Source organism: Clarias gariepinus, chromosome 3 (assembly GCF_024256425.1).
Source record: "Clarias gariepinus isolate MV-2021 ecotype Netherlands chromosome 3, CGAR_prim_01v2, whole genome shotgun sequence".
NCBI classification, from domain to species: Eukaryota; Metazoa; Chordata; class Actinopteri; order Siluriformes; family Clariidae; genus Clarias; species Clarias gariepinus.
In genome coordinates this window covers 37,992,844-38,008,104 of record NC_071102.1, presented here as the reverse complement: position 1 = coordinate 38,008,104, position 15,261 = coordinate 37,992,844, and the positions used below count along the sequence as shown (strand labels likewise).

The 15,261-nt window shown below is 38.6% G+C and overlaps 1 protein-coding gene across 1 annotated transcript; it reads right to left on the bottom strand.

Moving 5' to 3' along the window:
* Nucleotides 1–6,175: 6,175 nt before the first annotated feature.
* LOC128519375 (kelch-like protein 10) lies at nt 6,176–14,704 on the bottom strand. The gene is made up of 2 exons (XM_053493086.1): nt 14,684–14,704; nt 6,176–7,959 (listed from the first exon to the last, which is right to left on the bottom strand). Exons 1-2 carry the CDS (start codon nt 14,702–14,704, stop codon nt 6,244–6,246), a joined length of 1,737 nt encoding a protein of 578 aa, XP_053349061.1. The 3' UTR covers nt 6,176–6,243.
* Nucleotides 14,705–15,261: the final 557 nt, after the last annotated feature.

The window sequence follows — 15,261 nt, the reverse complement described above, 5'->3', positions numbered from 1 at the left end:
ACATCATCCCAACTGTTAAGAAGGGTGCAAGATATCTTGGTTAGATAGTTTAGTGTCTCTGTTAATTTATGTTGTAGATTTATGTTGCATGTAGCACCTTGGTCCTGGAGGAACGTTGTTTCGTTTCACTGTGTACTAACTGTATATGGTTGTAATGACAATAAAGCCTACTTGAACTTGAACTTGAAGAAATATAATAATTTGGGCCTAGTTTGCTGCATTAGGGCCTGGCCTGCTTGAAGTAATTGAGGGGAAAATTTGGGATGATTTTGGGAATTTGTCACTTTTTGTTTGACTGCACAGTTAAATGCCTGTAGAGATTTTTTATCGATTTATTTATGTTGTTATTTTGTGACTTTTTTGTGAATTTAAGCTTTGGGAACATAATGGTATGCAGGAGCCCTCATAAATTGCACATAAAATTGTGTCTATTTAGTTGGATTTTCTCTTAATCAAGTGTATTATCCCCTGAATGTTCTCATGAATATAATTAGTAATGCACTGTTTTGTGTATGATTAAAACAAATGCAAATATTTTCTTTGTCCTCTTTAAATATACAGAAACTGAGACTTGCAGGGTGAGGTGTGTGATTAGTGTTAGACAAAATGCCTGGACATGAGCAATGGGGGCGTAAAATGGTTGTACGTGCAAAACCAATGCCCTTATCTCCTGAATCTCACTTCAAGCTTTTTTTCAAAAGTTAGGAGCTATGCCACAAATTTTATAAATAAAATTTTATGGTAAATTTGTCATCAGAATGAATAAAATTAACATAAATTATCAAACCACAGATATTTGAAATGAAAACATTTCTATTGTGCATTTGAATTTAACATGTAACATGATCTTTCGAACTCGTTTAATCATTATTATTTTCCTTAAAATATTACATTGTTCATTTTTTCATTACATCCATCTACATTTAATATGAGAATGTTTGGCTGCCAAATGCTACTGAACAATTAAAGAGGTGATATCAATGCATAAGAACCGATAACAACTCAATAACAGCACTTAAGAAACTATACTAACGCATTACCTAGCCATTAATGAAAAAAATTGTTGAAAGGCACCAGCCGAAATTTTAGGGCACGCTCCAATTTTCCTCCCAACACTAACGATGCTAATAAACACATCCGATTCACATAAAGCCCAAAAGAGTCTGTTAGGAGCCGTTACTGACTTCTACCAAGCTTTCCAGAGATCATAACAAATTTGCATTAATTTGATAGCAAATTTGGCTCGGTGGAAGTATAATGGAGGGCAATTTCACAAGTAAAGACCAAACAAAACAAAACAAAACAAAACAAAAACAGCTATTACAATCCATTGCAAACAGTGAGATTAATCAACAGTGAGACAAATTATCTAATAAAAAATATTTAATTTCACACACTGCAAAAACATACAATTTATACAGTACTACATTTACTATTGTTCGAAATTGTGATTTTGTCGCACATTGTACTATTGTGGAGGTCCAGCACTGCATATGGTCCAAGTTTCAGCTAAATGCATCTTCACGTCAAGTCTAGTAGGCTTTTATTGTCATTTTAACTATACACAGTTCAGTACACATTGAACGAAACAACGTTACTTCACAACCAAGATGCTACATACAATATAAATTACCAACATAAACTAACAAAACTAAGAACTGCAAAAAGACAACAAAATGTGCACTTGCATGTGCAAACAAGAGCAACAACATGACACAAAGCAATGTGATAGTGTAGAAAGAAACTGTGATAGTGTAGCGCCGACCAGTATACAAAGGGTTAGAGTTAGGCTAACCCTAAATGAATACTCTAAATGATAACTCTAAATGAACTTCTCATCTGCGGCAGAGGTAGGTTTTGGTCTCGCCCTCCTGGGATGGTCTTTATGAGAGCTAGTTTAGGTAAGTTAAGGTAGTGCAAATATATTTTCCATGAGATGGTAAATGAAAATAAAATAAATAAAGATTCTTGTTAAGGTAGTGCCAGAAAAAAGGTGCAAATAGCAGCTAGTAAATATTGTGCAAAGTTCAGGTTGGTGTGTGATGGTGTTCATCTAGGCGTGTGTGTGTTCCAGCCCAATCTCATTGTATTGAGGCAGTGCTGTGGAGCTGAAGGTGCTGTTTCTGAGCTGCAGTGTCTGAGGCCCGGTCAGAAAGTTCAGGATCCGGTTACAGAGGCAGGCGAAGATGGTATTAAATGGTGAACTTAAAGTCTATAAACAGTATTTGAACATAGGTGTCCTGGTTGTCTACGTAGGCATTCAGGAAATCTGGTTAAAGGCTGATTTGGATTAGTTTATTTGGCTATGAGAAAATAGAAGAAATAGAAAACTTTTATTAAACAAGGAGTCCCTGTTAAACAATAGGTTTGGGAAATTGACAAGAGTATATGATGGTAAAAGTGCGGGCTGGCAAAGATAAACATTGACTATAAATTATTACAAATTATTACAACCCATGCAATAGACTTTAGGAGGTCGAAGAACAAAACAGTAGCGATTTGATATGGTGTGGGGATTTAAAAGGGCCAATGGTCAGGTAAAATAAGAATTGTTAGAAAAGAACAGTTTAGTAATTTAACTTTTTATAAATAATAAATTAAAAGACAAGTATTAAAATCTAAAAGTATGAAATAAAAACTATGAAGTCTTATTTAATTGCTACCAATAAACATTTTTTATATATTTTTATGTTTTGCTGGAGAAATTAATTTTAGGCAGAGACATCTGCTCTGTCTTGTTAATTCATCTTAAAACCCCCTATTTGCCACCAACAAAACCAGTTTGATAACTTTACACCCACTGTGAATGAAACATGAGAAGAGATTCACACAGAATCACCTGACATAAATCCCATTGAGATGGTGTGGCATGCCCTGGGGTCCGTTCTTCGTACGTCACTAACTCAGTTAGCTGGATTTGATTGTTGTGGTTTTGTCCTGTTCTTGGATTGTTTCGTTCTTCGATGCGCATCTCGCATTTGCTGTCATAGCAACATGTCCGTAAGCTTAAACCTGCTGGAAAACGGGTTTATTTTATGTAAACAGGATTTAGGCTGCGCTCCTGGCGGGTTATAATTGGTCGAAATGTCTGAGGTGCTGTTAATTGGTCATTTTTCAGGCTGATAACTCTAAATGATCTTCTCATCTGTGGCAGAGGTAGGTTTTGGTCTCGCCCTCCTGGTATGGTCTTTATGAGAGCTAGTTTCATTATGGTGCTTGACGGATTTTGCAAATGCACTTAACAATACTGTTCTTGCAAGAACTATTACAGAAAGGCTGACCTCTGTGTCTTAAAATAACAACTAACTGTTGTTGTTCTTGTTGTTACGTTATTACCTAATTCCAAATGTGTTATTTTATAGTTTTGAAATCTCCAGTATTGTTGTAGAATGTAGAAAATAAATCACACACACAAACAAAGAAATTTGCAAGTGTTCTAAAACTTTTGAACGCTAGTGTATATATGCCCCCTGCCATGGATTGCCCCCGCCCCCCCCCCTCACATAATTGCTATCCAATATTATATTAGAACATAAATTCATAGGTTTATTATTATCAAATATGATATTACTATTATAATAAACCCTAGGCATGAGACAGCCATCAAGACCATTAATACAAATACAAATAAATGTTCTATTTAAAAAATATATTAATATTTCTATTTTTCATATACAACATTTATTTTCATATTGCTTATTTTATTTTATTTTATTTTATTGTCTCATGTCATTTGTAATTTGTAAACCATTAACCTATGAATTTATGTTCTAATATAATATTTGATAGCAATTATATAGGGGGGTCAATCCATGGCAGGAAGGCATTTCAGCGCATAACACGTATTACAAAAAAATTGAGCTTGCTGTTTTGTCATTTCGTCAACCAATCGGAGGGCTTTTGATTTTTTAAACCAACGCACAAACACGCAATAGTCCTAGACAACTCAAACCGGCTATACTAATCATCAACAACAGGTGTGCTTGACTCATCTTAGATGTGTCAATTCATCTCGGATGTGTCAAGCGACATACGAAGAACGGACCCCTGAAGGACTATATTCGACAACGATATAGAAAATAAGAATTTTAACAATAGGAATCTTTCCCAGAGAAAATGACCTATCATCTGAATCCAAGTAAAGCAATTGAGGCTTTTTTTTAAATAATAGTAATCATCATGCTTTTTTGTAATCTGAGTATATTATGACTGATCCCCCAGAAATTCAACAAAACACAAACATATACTTGCTAAATAAATGCTGTCATATTCATGTCATGTTCACCTGATTAAACTAAAATGTTTGTATTTTTATTTTAATTGCCAAAATGTCTGCTTTTACAGAGGTCTGCACACCTGCAGATGACCAGTTAATGAAGGTCTGATGTTTAAAAGCACCTGGCTGCAATTTACCCTCTTAAATTCCTTGGAGGCAGTACGGTGGCTCTCAGCATTGCCCACAGTAAAAAAAAAAAAAAGTTATATGATGTTATTCATTTAAGGTTATGACTAATACTTAGACCCACCATGATCAGATAATTTTTATTATGCTTACACAAAAACACACAGAATAAAAAAAAAATGAACATAAAGTATGATTGTATATAGTATATATCAGTGTACATTTCATACAGTGATCATTGCCTGGGCAGCATAAATATATGTGTAATCTGAATGAGATTTTTTGGAGTTAGATTTAAGTGTTGTCTTGGGGGATAATTCATCATGCAAGCTCTTTCTTGAGGCCTAGCAATAGTTTATGCTACATCATTTTGTCTTTAGAAGCAGCTTGCTTGATAAATCATCTCCCAAGACAACACTAGTCAGGAGCTGCTGATGTGCTTGAAATGAATGGCCGTGTACAAAAATGTGCAATTATTGTTGTTGCAGGTTTAACCTGACTCCAAAATTCCATTGGATTGCTGTTGCTGGACAATCTAAAAGAGTGAAAGAAACTTATCACTGATAAATCAAAGTATAACCCAATATCAGACCTGTCATCAAATGGTTCAGATAATGTACTGTATAAATAAAGGTTAATAAGTGAATGGCATAATATATAAGATGTGTATATGTTGTTCTTGCCTTCCTCTTGTGTTTATTTTTGATAAGCATTATAGTTGCCACTATCTCTATATACTATATCTGTGTTGTGATACTTTACTGGAGTATTTCCTTTTTGTTGTTGTTTTGTTGTTAAATTTACTCCACTACAATTTAGAGAATATTATAGTCTTACTCCACTATATATATTTTACGGACTTAGTTGTGTGTTAGCTTTTTGTTGATTAGTGCATTGTGAGTCAAAGTTAGACATCCCTTCTGTTTCTCACGGATTACATTAAACCTTTTTCCTTAGTATGAAAGAGAGTTATACTACGTACCTTGTATGAAATCTGATATCTCCATCTCTCCAAGCTGCTTCATTGTGACCTTTGGCTATTTTTGCCATACTGTAGCTCCTCAATCACCAGCTGCTAAACCTCTGTAGTTTTTCACACACTATTTCCAAAGGTGATAGTTCTGTTCTAGCATCATAGTCATGACATTGAAGCAGTGAGTTGGTATATATTTCTTTTTATTCAGTGTCCTCTGGATGTTGTGATATTTCCCAAACACTTGGTCTACCTGCTGGCAGAAAGCAGTTGTTTTAGGCAAACAATACATCCAGATCCATCTTTTGTCCTCTTTTTTCTTTTTGTTTATTGAAACAAATTCTCTCATCCCACATTATTTACCCATACTTCTCTGATACAGAGCATTGCGGGACACAGCAAAACTAACTACTAACATGAGTACTTAATTTGTCCTAATTTGTCCTAGAGTATCATCTATCTATAGCAAAGTAAATTTGGTTTATTATAACATCTGCAGAAGTCTCATGCAGCTAAACTTTGTACCGGGAAGAAAGGTGATTTCTTTTTCTCATCCATTCCATTTTATTGACATACATCTCTGTTAACATCACCCCTTCAAGGAATTAATTCTTTCTGACCCAGACCAGATGTCTTCACCTTATCATTTGGTAGCAGCTACAATCGTTTTGTTTCTATTCTGTCCTCGGCCTTGTCTTTTTACAATCCATCGTAGATACAATCTATCTACCTATCCATCCATCTATGTAAAATGACAAGCTAATTACCCCAAACTGTTGTTCATGGATTCTCCAACTAAGCGAAAGTAATGACATGTTGTCTAGCTTGGTTAAAAGACATTTCTCCTGCTCTGGGAATTCTGGGTACTTTAGGGGTGTTTATAGAGAAGGTCTCGGGGTGCAGCATACTCAGCCATGTTGGGTAAACCAGACAGCACACAGCAGCTCAAAGCTCTGCGGAATATATGCATGTCTTCCACTTTGTACCATTCAGCAGTTCCCTCATCATAATACTCCACATTATTGGTGGTGGTAAAGTGGTTTCCTCCAACAACGAACAGAAGATCATCCAGAACCTCAATGCCGAAGTTGCTGCGTTGGTCCATCATGTCTGGAACATGCGTCCATATGTTAGTCTGTGGATTATATGCCTCTGCACTTCTCAGGTGATTTACACCATCGAACCCCCCAATGGCATAAACTTGTCCACCGTAAGCAATCACACCAACTCCAGTCCTTCTGCTGGCCATGCGGGGGAGGAGAGTCCACTGGTCTGTCTTAGGACTGTAATATTCTCCTGTAAATGAATATTCATTACCATCAAACCCTCCACATATGAACACTTTACTACTTAGTACTGTTGCGCCTGCACCACTCCTGCGTTCGTGCATTGGTGCTATCATACTCCATTGATTGTTCTTAGGATTGTATCGCTCAACTGTGTTAAGCCGGTCAATGCCATCAAATCCTCCCATTGCATAGATATAGCCATCCAGCACACACACGCTCAGGGAACACCGGCAAGAGTGCATCGGGCCAACCTCAGCCCAGGTTCTGGTAATGGGGTCAAACCGTCGCACGCTATTGGTGTAATTCATGCCATCAAATCCTCCCATGCAGTAAACAAAGCCATTAAGATACACCGCTCCCTGATAGGCTCGTGGACTCTCACTGCTACAGGTCACATCGACCCAGCGCTCTGCTCGTGGATCATATGCCTCTATGGCATTGGTGAAACCTTCATGGCTCCACCCACCGATGGCCAGCAGAACAGCACTTGGCAGGCGGGGCTGAGCAAGATCAGAGCTACGAAATTTGTCTGTGTTCAGGTCATTGATGTTTAGCAGAAATTTGTCAATGATCTGTCTACACACTGTGTTGTCTGCCACTAAGTTCTTCGCAATGTTCTTAATGTAGTCAGACGGCAGTAGCCCCATCCGCACTCTTGTCAGTAACAGTTCAATGTGTGATTTTCGCTCCAGGGGCGCATGTTCAATCCATAGTATGATGGCGTCAAAAACCAAGTTCTCCTGCTTCACATTCAGCTCATTTTTCTCTATGATCTCACAAAGCTCTTCAACTGAGAGGTTCAAGAACTCCTCAGACGCACGCAGCACCTTCTCAAAGTGGTGGAGAATGAACTGAAAGGCCTGCTGCTCCAACTCAATGCAGAAATAGAAGCGAGCAAAGCGCCAAATTCCAATGCAGTTCTCCTGGCACAGCTGAGCCTTCAGGAACATGGAGCACTCATTCACCAGTCCGTTTATTGCCAGATAATCAGCAGCAATAAGCAGGTCATGCACATTTTCCTCTTTAATGTTAACTCGCTGTACATACACATACTCCATGATCAACTCCATTATCTCTGAGGAGACACCAGGGATGTTGTACTGAAATTTATCTGGAGGATAACAGCCATGGGTGAAGAGAACCCTAAAGTAAGGGCTGCAGCCACACAGGATGATCTTATGTCCATGGAACTCAGCATCATTCACTTTAAAGAGAACGTCACACAGATTATTTTCCAAACGCAGCTCATTAAAGATGTTGCAGGCTATTGTCTCCTTTCTCCTCTCCATTCTTTTCTTTCTGCTCACTTTGTCCCCTGTTTAGAGTATCTGTGCAAAAGTAGAGTTTCCTCTGTGTCTTGAGTATAGCTTCTATGACCTCACAATGTTCTATGACCTCATAATGTTCTAAGTCTGACTAGTTTCAGGTTTTTAGTAGTTTTTAGTATTTTGACAAGAGATGGAGAAATGACATGTACGTAACGTATCTCATCTTCATCTTCTATAATACTTATCCCATACAGGGTTGCAGATGCCAGGATCTCGGGACACTCCAGATGATTAGATAACTCCAGATCATTAGACGGGGTAGATTCTGGACAAAGTTTCAATCCATTGCAGGGCACATACACATTATGGGCCTTTTGGAAACGCAATTAACCTGATCTGCATGTCTTCGGACTGTGGTAAGAAACTGGAGTACCCAGAGAAAACCCACTATGCATGGGGAGAACATGAAAATGCCACAGACACAGACCCGGCAAGTTGAAATTAAACCATTTACAGTGAAACCTCAGATTGCAAGCAATGCAGTCTGTGAGTGTTCCGCAAGACGAGCAAAGATGTGTAATAAATTTTGACTTGAAAAACGAGCAAGTCTTGGTTTACGAGTACAGAGTATAATGTATCACGCATGCACGTCTTGTTTTAAGGCCGAGCGTCATGTGATTACAATTGTTTACTAAAACACTGTGACCAAATGTGCGTGTAAAACAACATATTTTATTTTGTGTTTACAGCGCGCGTGTACTGTTTCTTATAACACACGTGTGTGCACGCATGTAAAGCAAAAGGAAGTCTTATAAAGTTAATAATCCATTTTCTTCCTCAGCCTGTGCGCGCACATAATTTGACACTGTGCCGGTTCACACTCTCTCTTTTTCTCTTTTGCCTTTAGCGTGAGGGTGTGTTTGTGAACCGGCACGGTGTCAAATTACGGAATAAAATGGAAACATAAATGGAAACACTTATCTGTCAGGATTTATTTGTTCTTTTTTTCATCATAAGTTTAAAAATCCATTTTCTCCCTCGGCTTGTCGTTAGATGTGTGCTGATTTGTCACTGTGCCGGTTCATACACTTTCTGTCTCGCCTTTAGTGTGTGTGTGTGTTTGTAAACCGGCACCGTGTCAAATTATGCACAAGCACAAACATAAGTACAGACCCAAACACACACACACAGCGCACTTATCTGTCCGGATTTATTTTTACTTTTTTTAAGGGTAAAGTGCAGTTTAATTTGTTTTATTTTTACTTTATATTTTGTATTAATTATTTTTATGCATTTATTTTTCTGGGCAGTGGAACAAATAATTTCGTTTCTATTATTTTTTTTTAAGTGTTTTGGAATACAAGCCCACTTCAGGAACGAATTATGCTCTTTAAGGTTCCACTTTATATACATTAAATTAAATTCTGTGAAAATAATAGATCTTTTAAGCCACAACCAAGCTTGCAAATTCAAGCACTACAATACAGTACTAAATATTCAGGACACAGAGGAAAAGCAGTTGAACCTAAACAAAATGCATCTGGCCTCTGGTCAGTCCTGTAAAAAAAACATCAATCTCATGACCCAGGAAGGAACAGCTAGAATGATTACACACACCTGCAGGAGGAAGTGCTTCACTGTGATAGCGGAGGGCAGTGCCGTGGTAAGTGCATGCACCTGCGTTGTGTCATACTTATGTACTGTATACTAAATGTGCCAGGGATTTAATTTACATGAAACTTGATTGCACATTTATAAGCATGTTCTGTACAGTAAATCTGTTGAATTTTGGAATAGATGTTACCATGAATGAAGCCTTGAGAGCGCGTTTATTAATCGTTTATTAATTACTCATAATCGTGTACAGGGGCGGACTGGGACCAAAAAGTGGCCCTGGACTTTCTGGCCCACAGCAGCCCACATCATAATACATTGGCTCATTAATGTAGAGATAAATTTCTTTACACCAGTTACAGATATAAAAATATAATACAATACAGAAATCACTGCTTTTTAAACATATTATTTAAATTATCACTGAACATATATTGGGTCATATTAGTAAAACAAAGAAACAAAGGAAAGAACATCAAGACAAACAACATCTTAACTATAAAACATGAAAAAGACAATATTTTAAAAAGAATGGCAATAAAACTGAACAGGTAAGCTGAAATAAAATCATGAGCAGCATTAGCTCACGCTAGTAAACTAGTTGCTCATTTTAATTATTATGATAGTCAATATTAATTCGAAATAAGGCTGAGAAACATTATTTTGAATTAATATTGACTACCATAATAATTACTAGCATGAGTTAATGCTGCTACAGATTTTATTTCAGATTACCTGTTCAGTTTGATTGCCATTCTTTTTACTTGGCTCTGGTAGATCAGGGGAGACGTGTTGGTCATCATCTGCAGGCACTGGTTCATCATCACTAATCCTACCGCACTTGCAGCTTACACTGATAAGTGGTATATCTTACATTGCATCACGATGATACCCCTGCAAAATGTTCATGATATCTCACAAACAATAAGACCAATTTGTCTTTTCCTTATAAAGTGTTTAGAAGAAATTCCACCCATACAAGTTTGACAAATATGCAAAGAAAAAAAAAATCTGAAAGGGGCAAATACTTTTTCATGGCACTGCACATGTAGTCAGATTGTTCCACTGGGGTGAAACTGTGCCAGGTGGAGTTATAGCACTTTTAAAATCATACTAACTTTACACTGATCTGAATAACTTTGAATAATGAACTTTCTTTGATTGTTCTTTCCTTTGTTTTACAAATATGACCCAATATATGTTCAGTTTTTATTTATGTTTTTGTTATATTTTTATACTAGTATAGGGTTTTAAAAATGAATCTCCATTTTAATGAGCCAGTGTATTATGATGTGAGATGTGGTGAGCTGCTGGATCCAGCCTCGCTGTCCCTGACCAGAATGTTAGAGCCATCCGAGCAGAACTGGAACTTTCCTTTACACCAAAGGCAGAATCTGTTCATTTGAAGCATTTTACAACATTTACTGTTTATTATTATTTTGCTCAAAGAAATTCGCTGCATCGAGAAAGGATTAATATCTCTCCCTTCGTAAATTAAAACTGAAGATGTCTAATTAATATTGAGGGAGGGCAAAACATCTGCATGCGCGGTAACAAACACTGTTAGCTTCTCCGCTTTATTTTTAATGTTGCTCGCGGCAGCGTAACAGCCCGTTAATTCATGCTCGTGTAATGATGAGATGGACAAACTAGTCGATTAAGACAAAACTAGTCTTAATCGATGGATTAAGTCGATCCCGCACTTAAATCCAACTAAAAACTACTGAAAAGAAAACAAAACTCAGGCTTTATATCCCAGCTTACATCTCTCCAGCAACAAGACGCTCTTTGTCAGCGGCGTCCGTGCGATCAACGCACTCACCCATATGAGTAGGAAAGGGATGTAATATTATGGTTTCCGTCATTTTTTATATATTTGTGTACTGACTGGGCCGGCCCACACTGGCCACCGGCCCACCGGGAAAACTCCTGGTACTCCAGATGGCCAGTCCGCCACTAAAGCAAGTGCCTGCTAAATTTTGGGATAAACTGTTGAATTTTGTGATGAACTAATAAATTTTTCAAGATCAATTTTTTTTAAAAGTTCAAAGTAGCATATCTTCTTCTACCATAGGCCGACTGAGATGAAACCAAGCCTATAAATTACTTTAAGCTCGGCCAAATACCGTGTTAAAATTTGTTTAGTAGTTTTTACGTGACGCGAGCACAAACACAAACAGACATACAAAAATTTTACACATACAATCTTGATGTGTTCTATTGCTTATCGTATGTTCCTCCACATTATTTTTAATGTATGTACAGACATGCCAACTTTACAGTTTTATTATATGTATAGATTGCTAGCTAGCATGAGACTTAGACTGATGTTTGTTACACACCGAGAGAGAGAGAGAGAGAGAGAGAGAGAGAGAGAGATAAACAGTGGTGGCCAAAAGTATTAGGACAGCATGTGCCATGTATTAGTTCTCCATGTGCACAAAACAGGGGATGTCAGTCATTAGTTTGAGTTTGGCAGAAAAGTCTGGCTCCTTTAGTTAATTAATAGACAACAAACAAAAGAAGTGGCAGGTCTTTTACTTTCTAAAGGCAGAGTGTTCACTTCTGCACATACTACCTAAAACACAGGAATTCTCAGGTGAACTGTGAACTTCCGTGGCAAATTTGTGAACATGATCTCCAGGTTCCTAAACATCCTGCCAAATCTTCCCTATTTATTTAATTGCTGGTTAAAATTAACGGAAAGAGCAAATGCAAAAGGTCAAATATCATCTGGCAAAAAAGGAGAATCTGCTGCTAAAGTGCCTACAACTTTTTATACTACTTTGTTTTAAAAGGAACCTCAGCATTAAGAAAGTTATTAGTCTAGGGTGTGACGTGCCAGTATTATTTTCTAGAATTTTTTAAATATTTCATCTTTACATAATAATTGATAATCAAAAGGTTATGGAGAGATGTGTGGGCAGAGGCAATGCCCTCTACTACATCGAAGAAGACGGTTTCTTCTTTGCACCCAAAACAAAACAACAAAAACAGGGCAATTATGCTGTCACTCCATCTTACTACAAATTAAGCAAGCAGTGAAGAATTGATTCCAAAGAGAAATGGTTTATCTGACAAATGATTAGAAAGACTGCTGCTTGTGAGGTATACCCACTACTTAAACATGTCAGATAACCCAGACCAGGGGTTGGCAACTTTAAACACTCAAAGAGCCATTTGGACCCGTTTCCAACAGAAAAGAAAACACTGGGAGCCACAAAACCCTTTTGACATCTAAAATGAAGATAACACTGCATATATTGTTTTTTACCTTTATGCTATGTATAACAAAAACTATACGGTGTTGCATTTATGAAATCAATGAACTGCTACAGAGAAAACGTAATCTTATTTCTGCATGCAACAAAAACATTTTGAACTCCAAAAAAGACGCCGAGTTGAAGGTTACTATTAAATAAAATTCTCAGTATCCTCAAAATCCTCCGCGTATTTTTGAAATAATCAGCTAAACTTAAATTATCAACCTGCAGTAAACCTAAAATGCCACCTGAGTCCGTGTGCCATTTGTTTTAAAATGGCACACGGACCCTTTTATCGCATCTACTGAAACATGCAGTCAGATGTTAACCTGAAGAAAAAAATAGGGGTTAAAAAGCTCAATAAATCACGTGCCGCCGGGTGTCACACATCGCTGGTTGTGATGCATATTTTGATTATTTTAATTATTATTATTTACTTATTATTGTAACACCTGTGCCACCTCGGCCTCAGGGAATAAGATCGGGTTCTCCGGATTACTGAGCCACTACTTTGTCTCCCCCTAGTGTGTCTACATGTGTATGTGTCTCACATTAGCATTAAATTAGATTCACCCGCGTCTCCCTCGTGTGCTACCCTACTTATACCAGCCGACCCCGTAGCTCCCTGTTCATCCACCGTTATGGTTAATTGTATATGTTGTCTTCACCTAGAGCATAACGAGTTTGTTTACCTGTTTCCCAGGAGTGAGCATTGTGTGAGCATTGTTCTAGTTCTAAATACTTTGCAGGAGGAAATTACGAGTGACTTTCCTTTGTTCCCTTTTTGTTTTGTTTTCTACAAGTGACTTTCCTTAAAAAGGAAAGGTTACATTCTTTCTGTTTGTCAATAAAACAAAGAACTCGTGTTCTCAAAACCTGCATTTGCGTCTGTTCTTCGTAAAGAAACATGACAGATGGACGAACCCGTCAGGATGCAGTAGGTGCCCCCCTGCTGGAAGGAGACTTACCGATGCAAATATATCTCCGGGGCCAACAGCGTGAGATTAACATATGTGGGCTGGCGCGGGCTGTTAATGACTTACCATACCAGGGTCTCCTCCAACCTCTCCATGCCAGTGCTCCACGCCCTGACCACCTCGCCCCACCCCTCTGGAAAGATACGCAGGTAACTCGGAGGGGTGCAAACGATTCCTATTGGCCTGTGGGTTATATCTGACGGAGTATCCAGACATGACGGAGCAACAAAAAATCTGCTTTGTCATTTAACAGTTCACAGGTTCAGTCATGGACTGGGCGGCCGCCGTCTGGAGCGCAGGCGGGGAACTCATATCCAGCTACAAGAACTTCACTGAGGCCTTCAGAGCAGTATTCGACCATCCAGATCAAGGCAAGCCTGGAGAACAACAGCTGCTGATGTTGCGCCAAGGTCACAATCCGGTCGCAGAATACTACATAAAGTTTCGGGTACTGGCCGCGGAGAGTGGTTGATGTGAGAAAAGTCTAATAGCTAGGTTTCGAGATGGACTACAGCCAAAGGTTCAACTTGAACTCATGTGCCGGGACACTGGCATGACCTTTGATGAAATTGTTAACCTGGCTATTAAATTAGACCAACACTTTCGCGGTCAGCGAAATCAACTACCTACAAGAATGATGACAACACGGCGTGATTACAGCCTCAGCAAGCCTTCTCCAGACCACTGTGAAGGGGCTCTTCTGGAGCCCATGGATGTGAGCACTTCCCGCCTCTCGGCCACGAAGAGGAGGAGATAAGCATCAGGACTATGTGTATACTGTGGGGGGAACGCGCACAGAGTAAAAAACTGCCCACTGCTGAAAGTAACACCACACACACCACCACGCACACATCACCCATTTTGTTTAAATGCACAACTAGCCTTTATTAATCACACTTTTTCTGTTTTTCTCCTCATAGATTCCGGGTAGGCTAGAGACTTCATCTCCTCAACCCTCATTTCCTCGCTGCGAGCTCCCATGTTGAAGCTTCCATGTCCGATCGGTTAAAGCTCTGGATGGTCGCAATCTAAAACAATCACCTATTGAGTTTATTTCAGCGCCCCTACGGTTAACCTTATCCGATTACACCGAGGAGTTAAATTTTTTTGTTTTTCCTCAGTCAGATCATTCCGTCGTGCTAGGTCTCCCATAGCTTATCCTTTCACAATCCCAATTTTGATTGGGCTAATTTATGCGTCGTATCCTGGGCCCCTAGATGCGCTAAATTCTGTAAACCATCGGCATTGACGGTCCAAACCACTATTATTGAAAGTCCGAAAGCCTATACACCCATCGATGTGCCATCCGAAATTTAAGGATGTGTTTAGTGTTACTGCAGCCGCGCGACTTCCCCCTTACCGTCCGTAAGACTGTGCGATAGAGCTTTTACCGAGAAAAGCACCACCTTGCTTGCGTATTTATCCATTGTCAGTGGCAGAAACCAGGGCCATGGAGGAATACGTGAGCGAGGCTC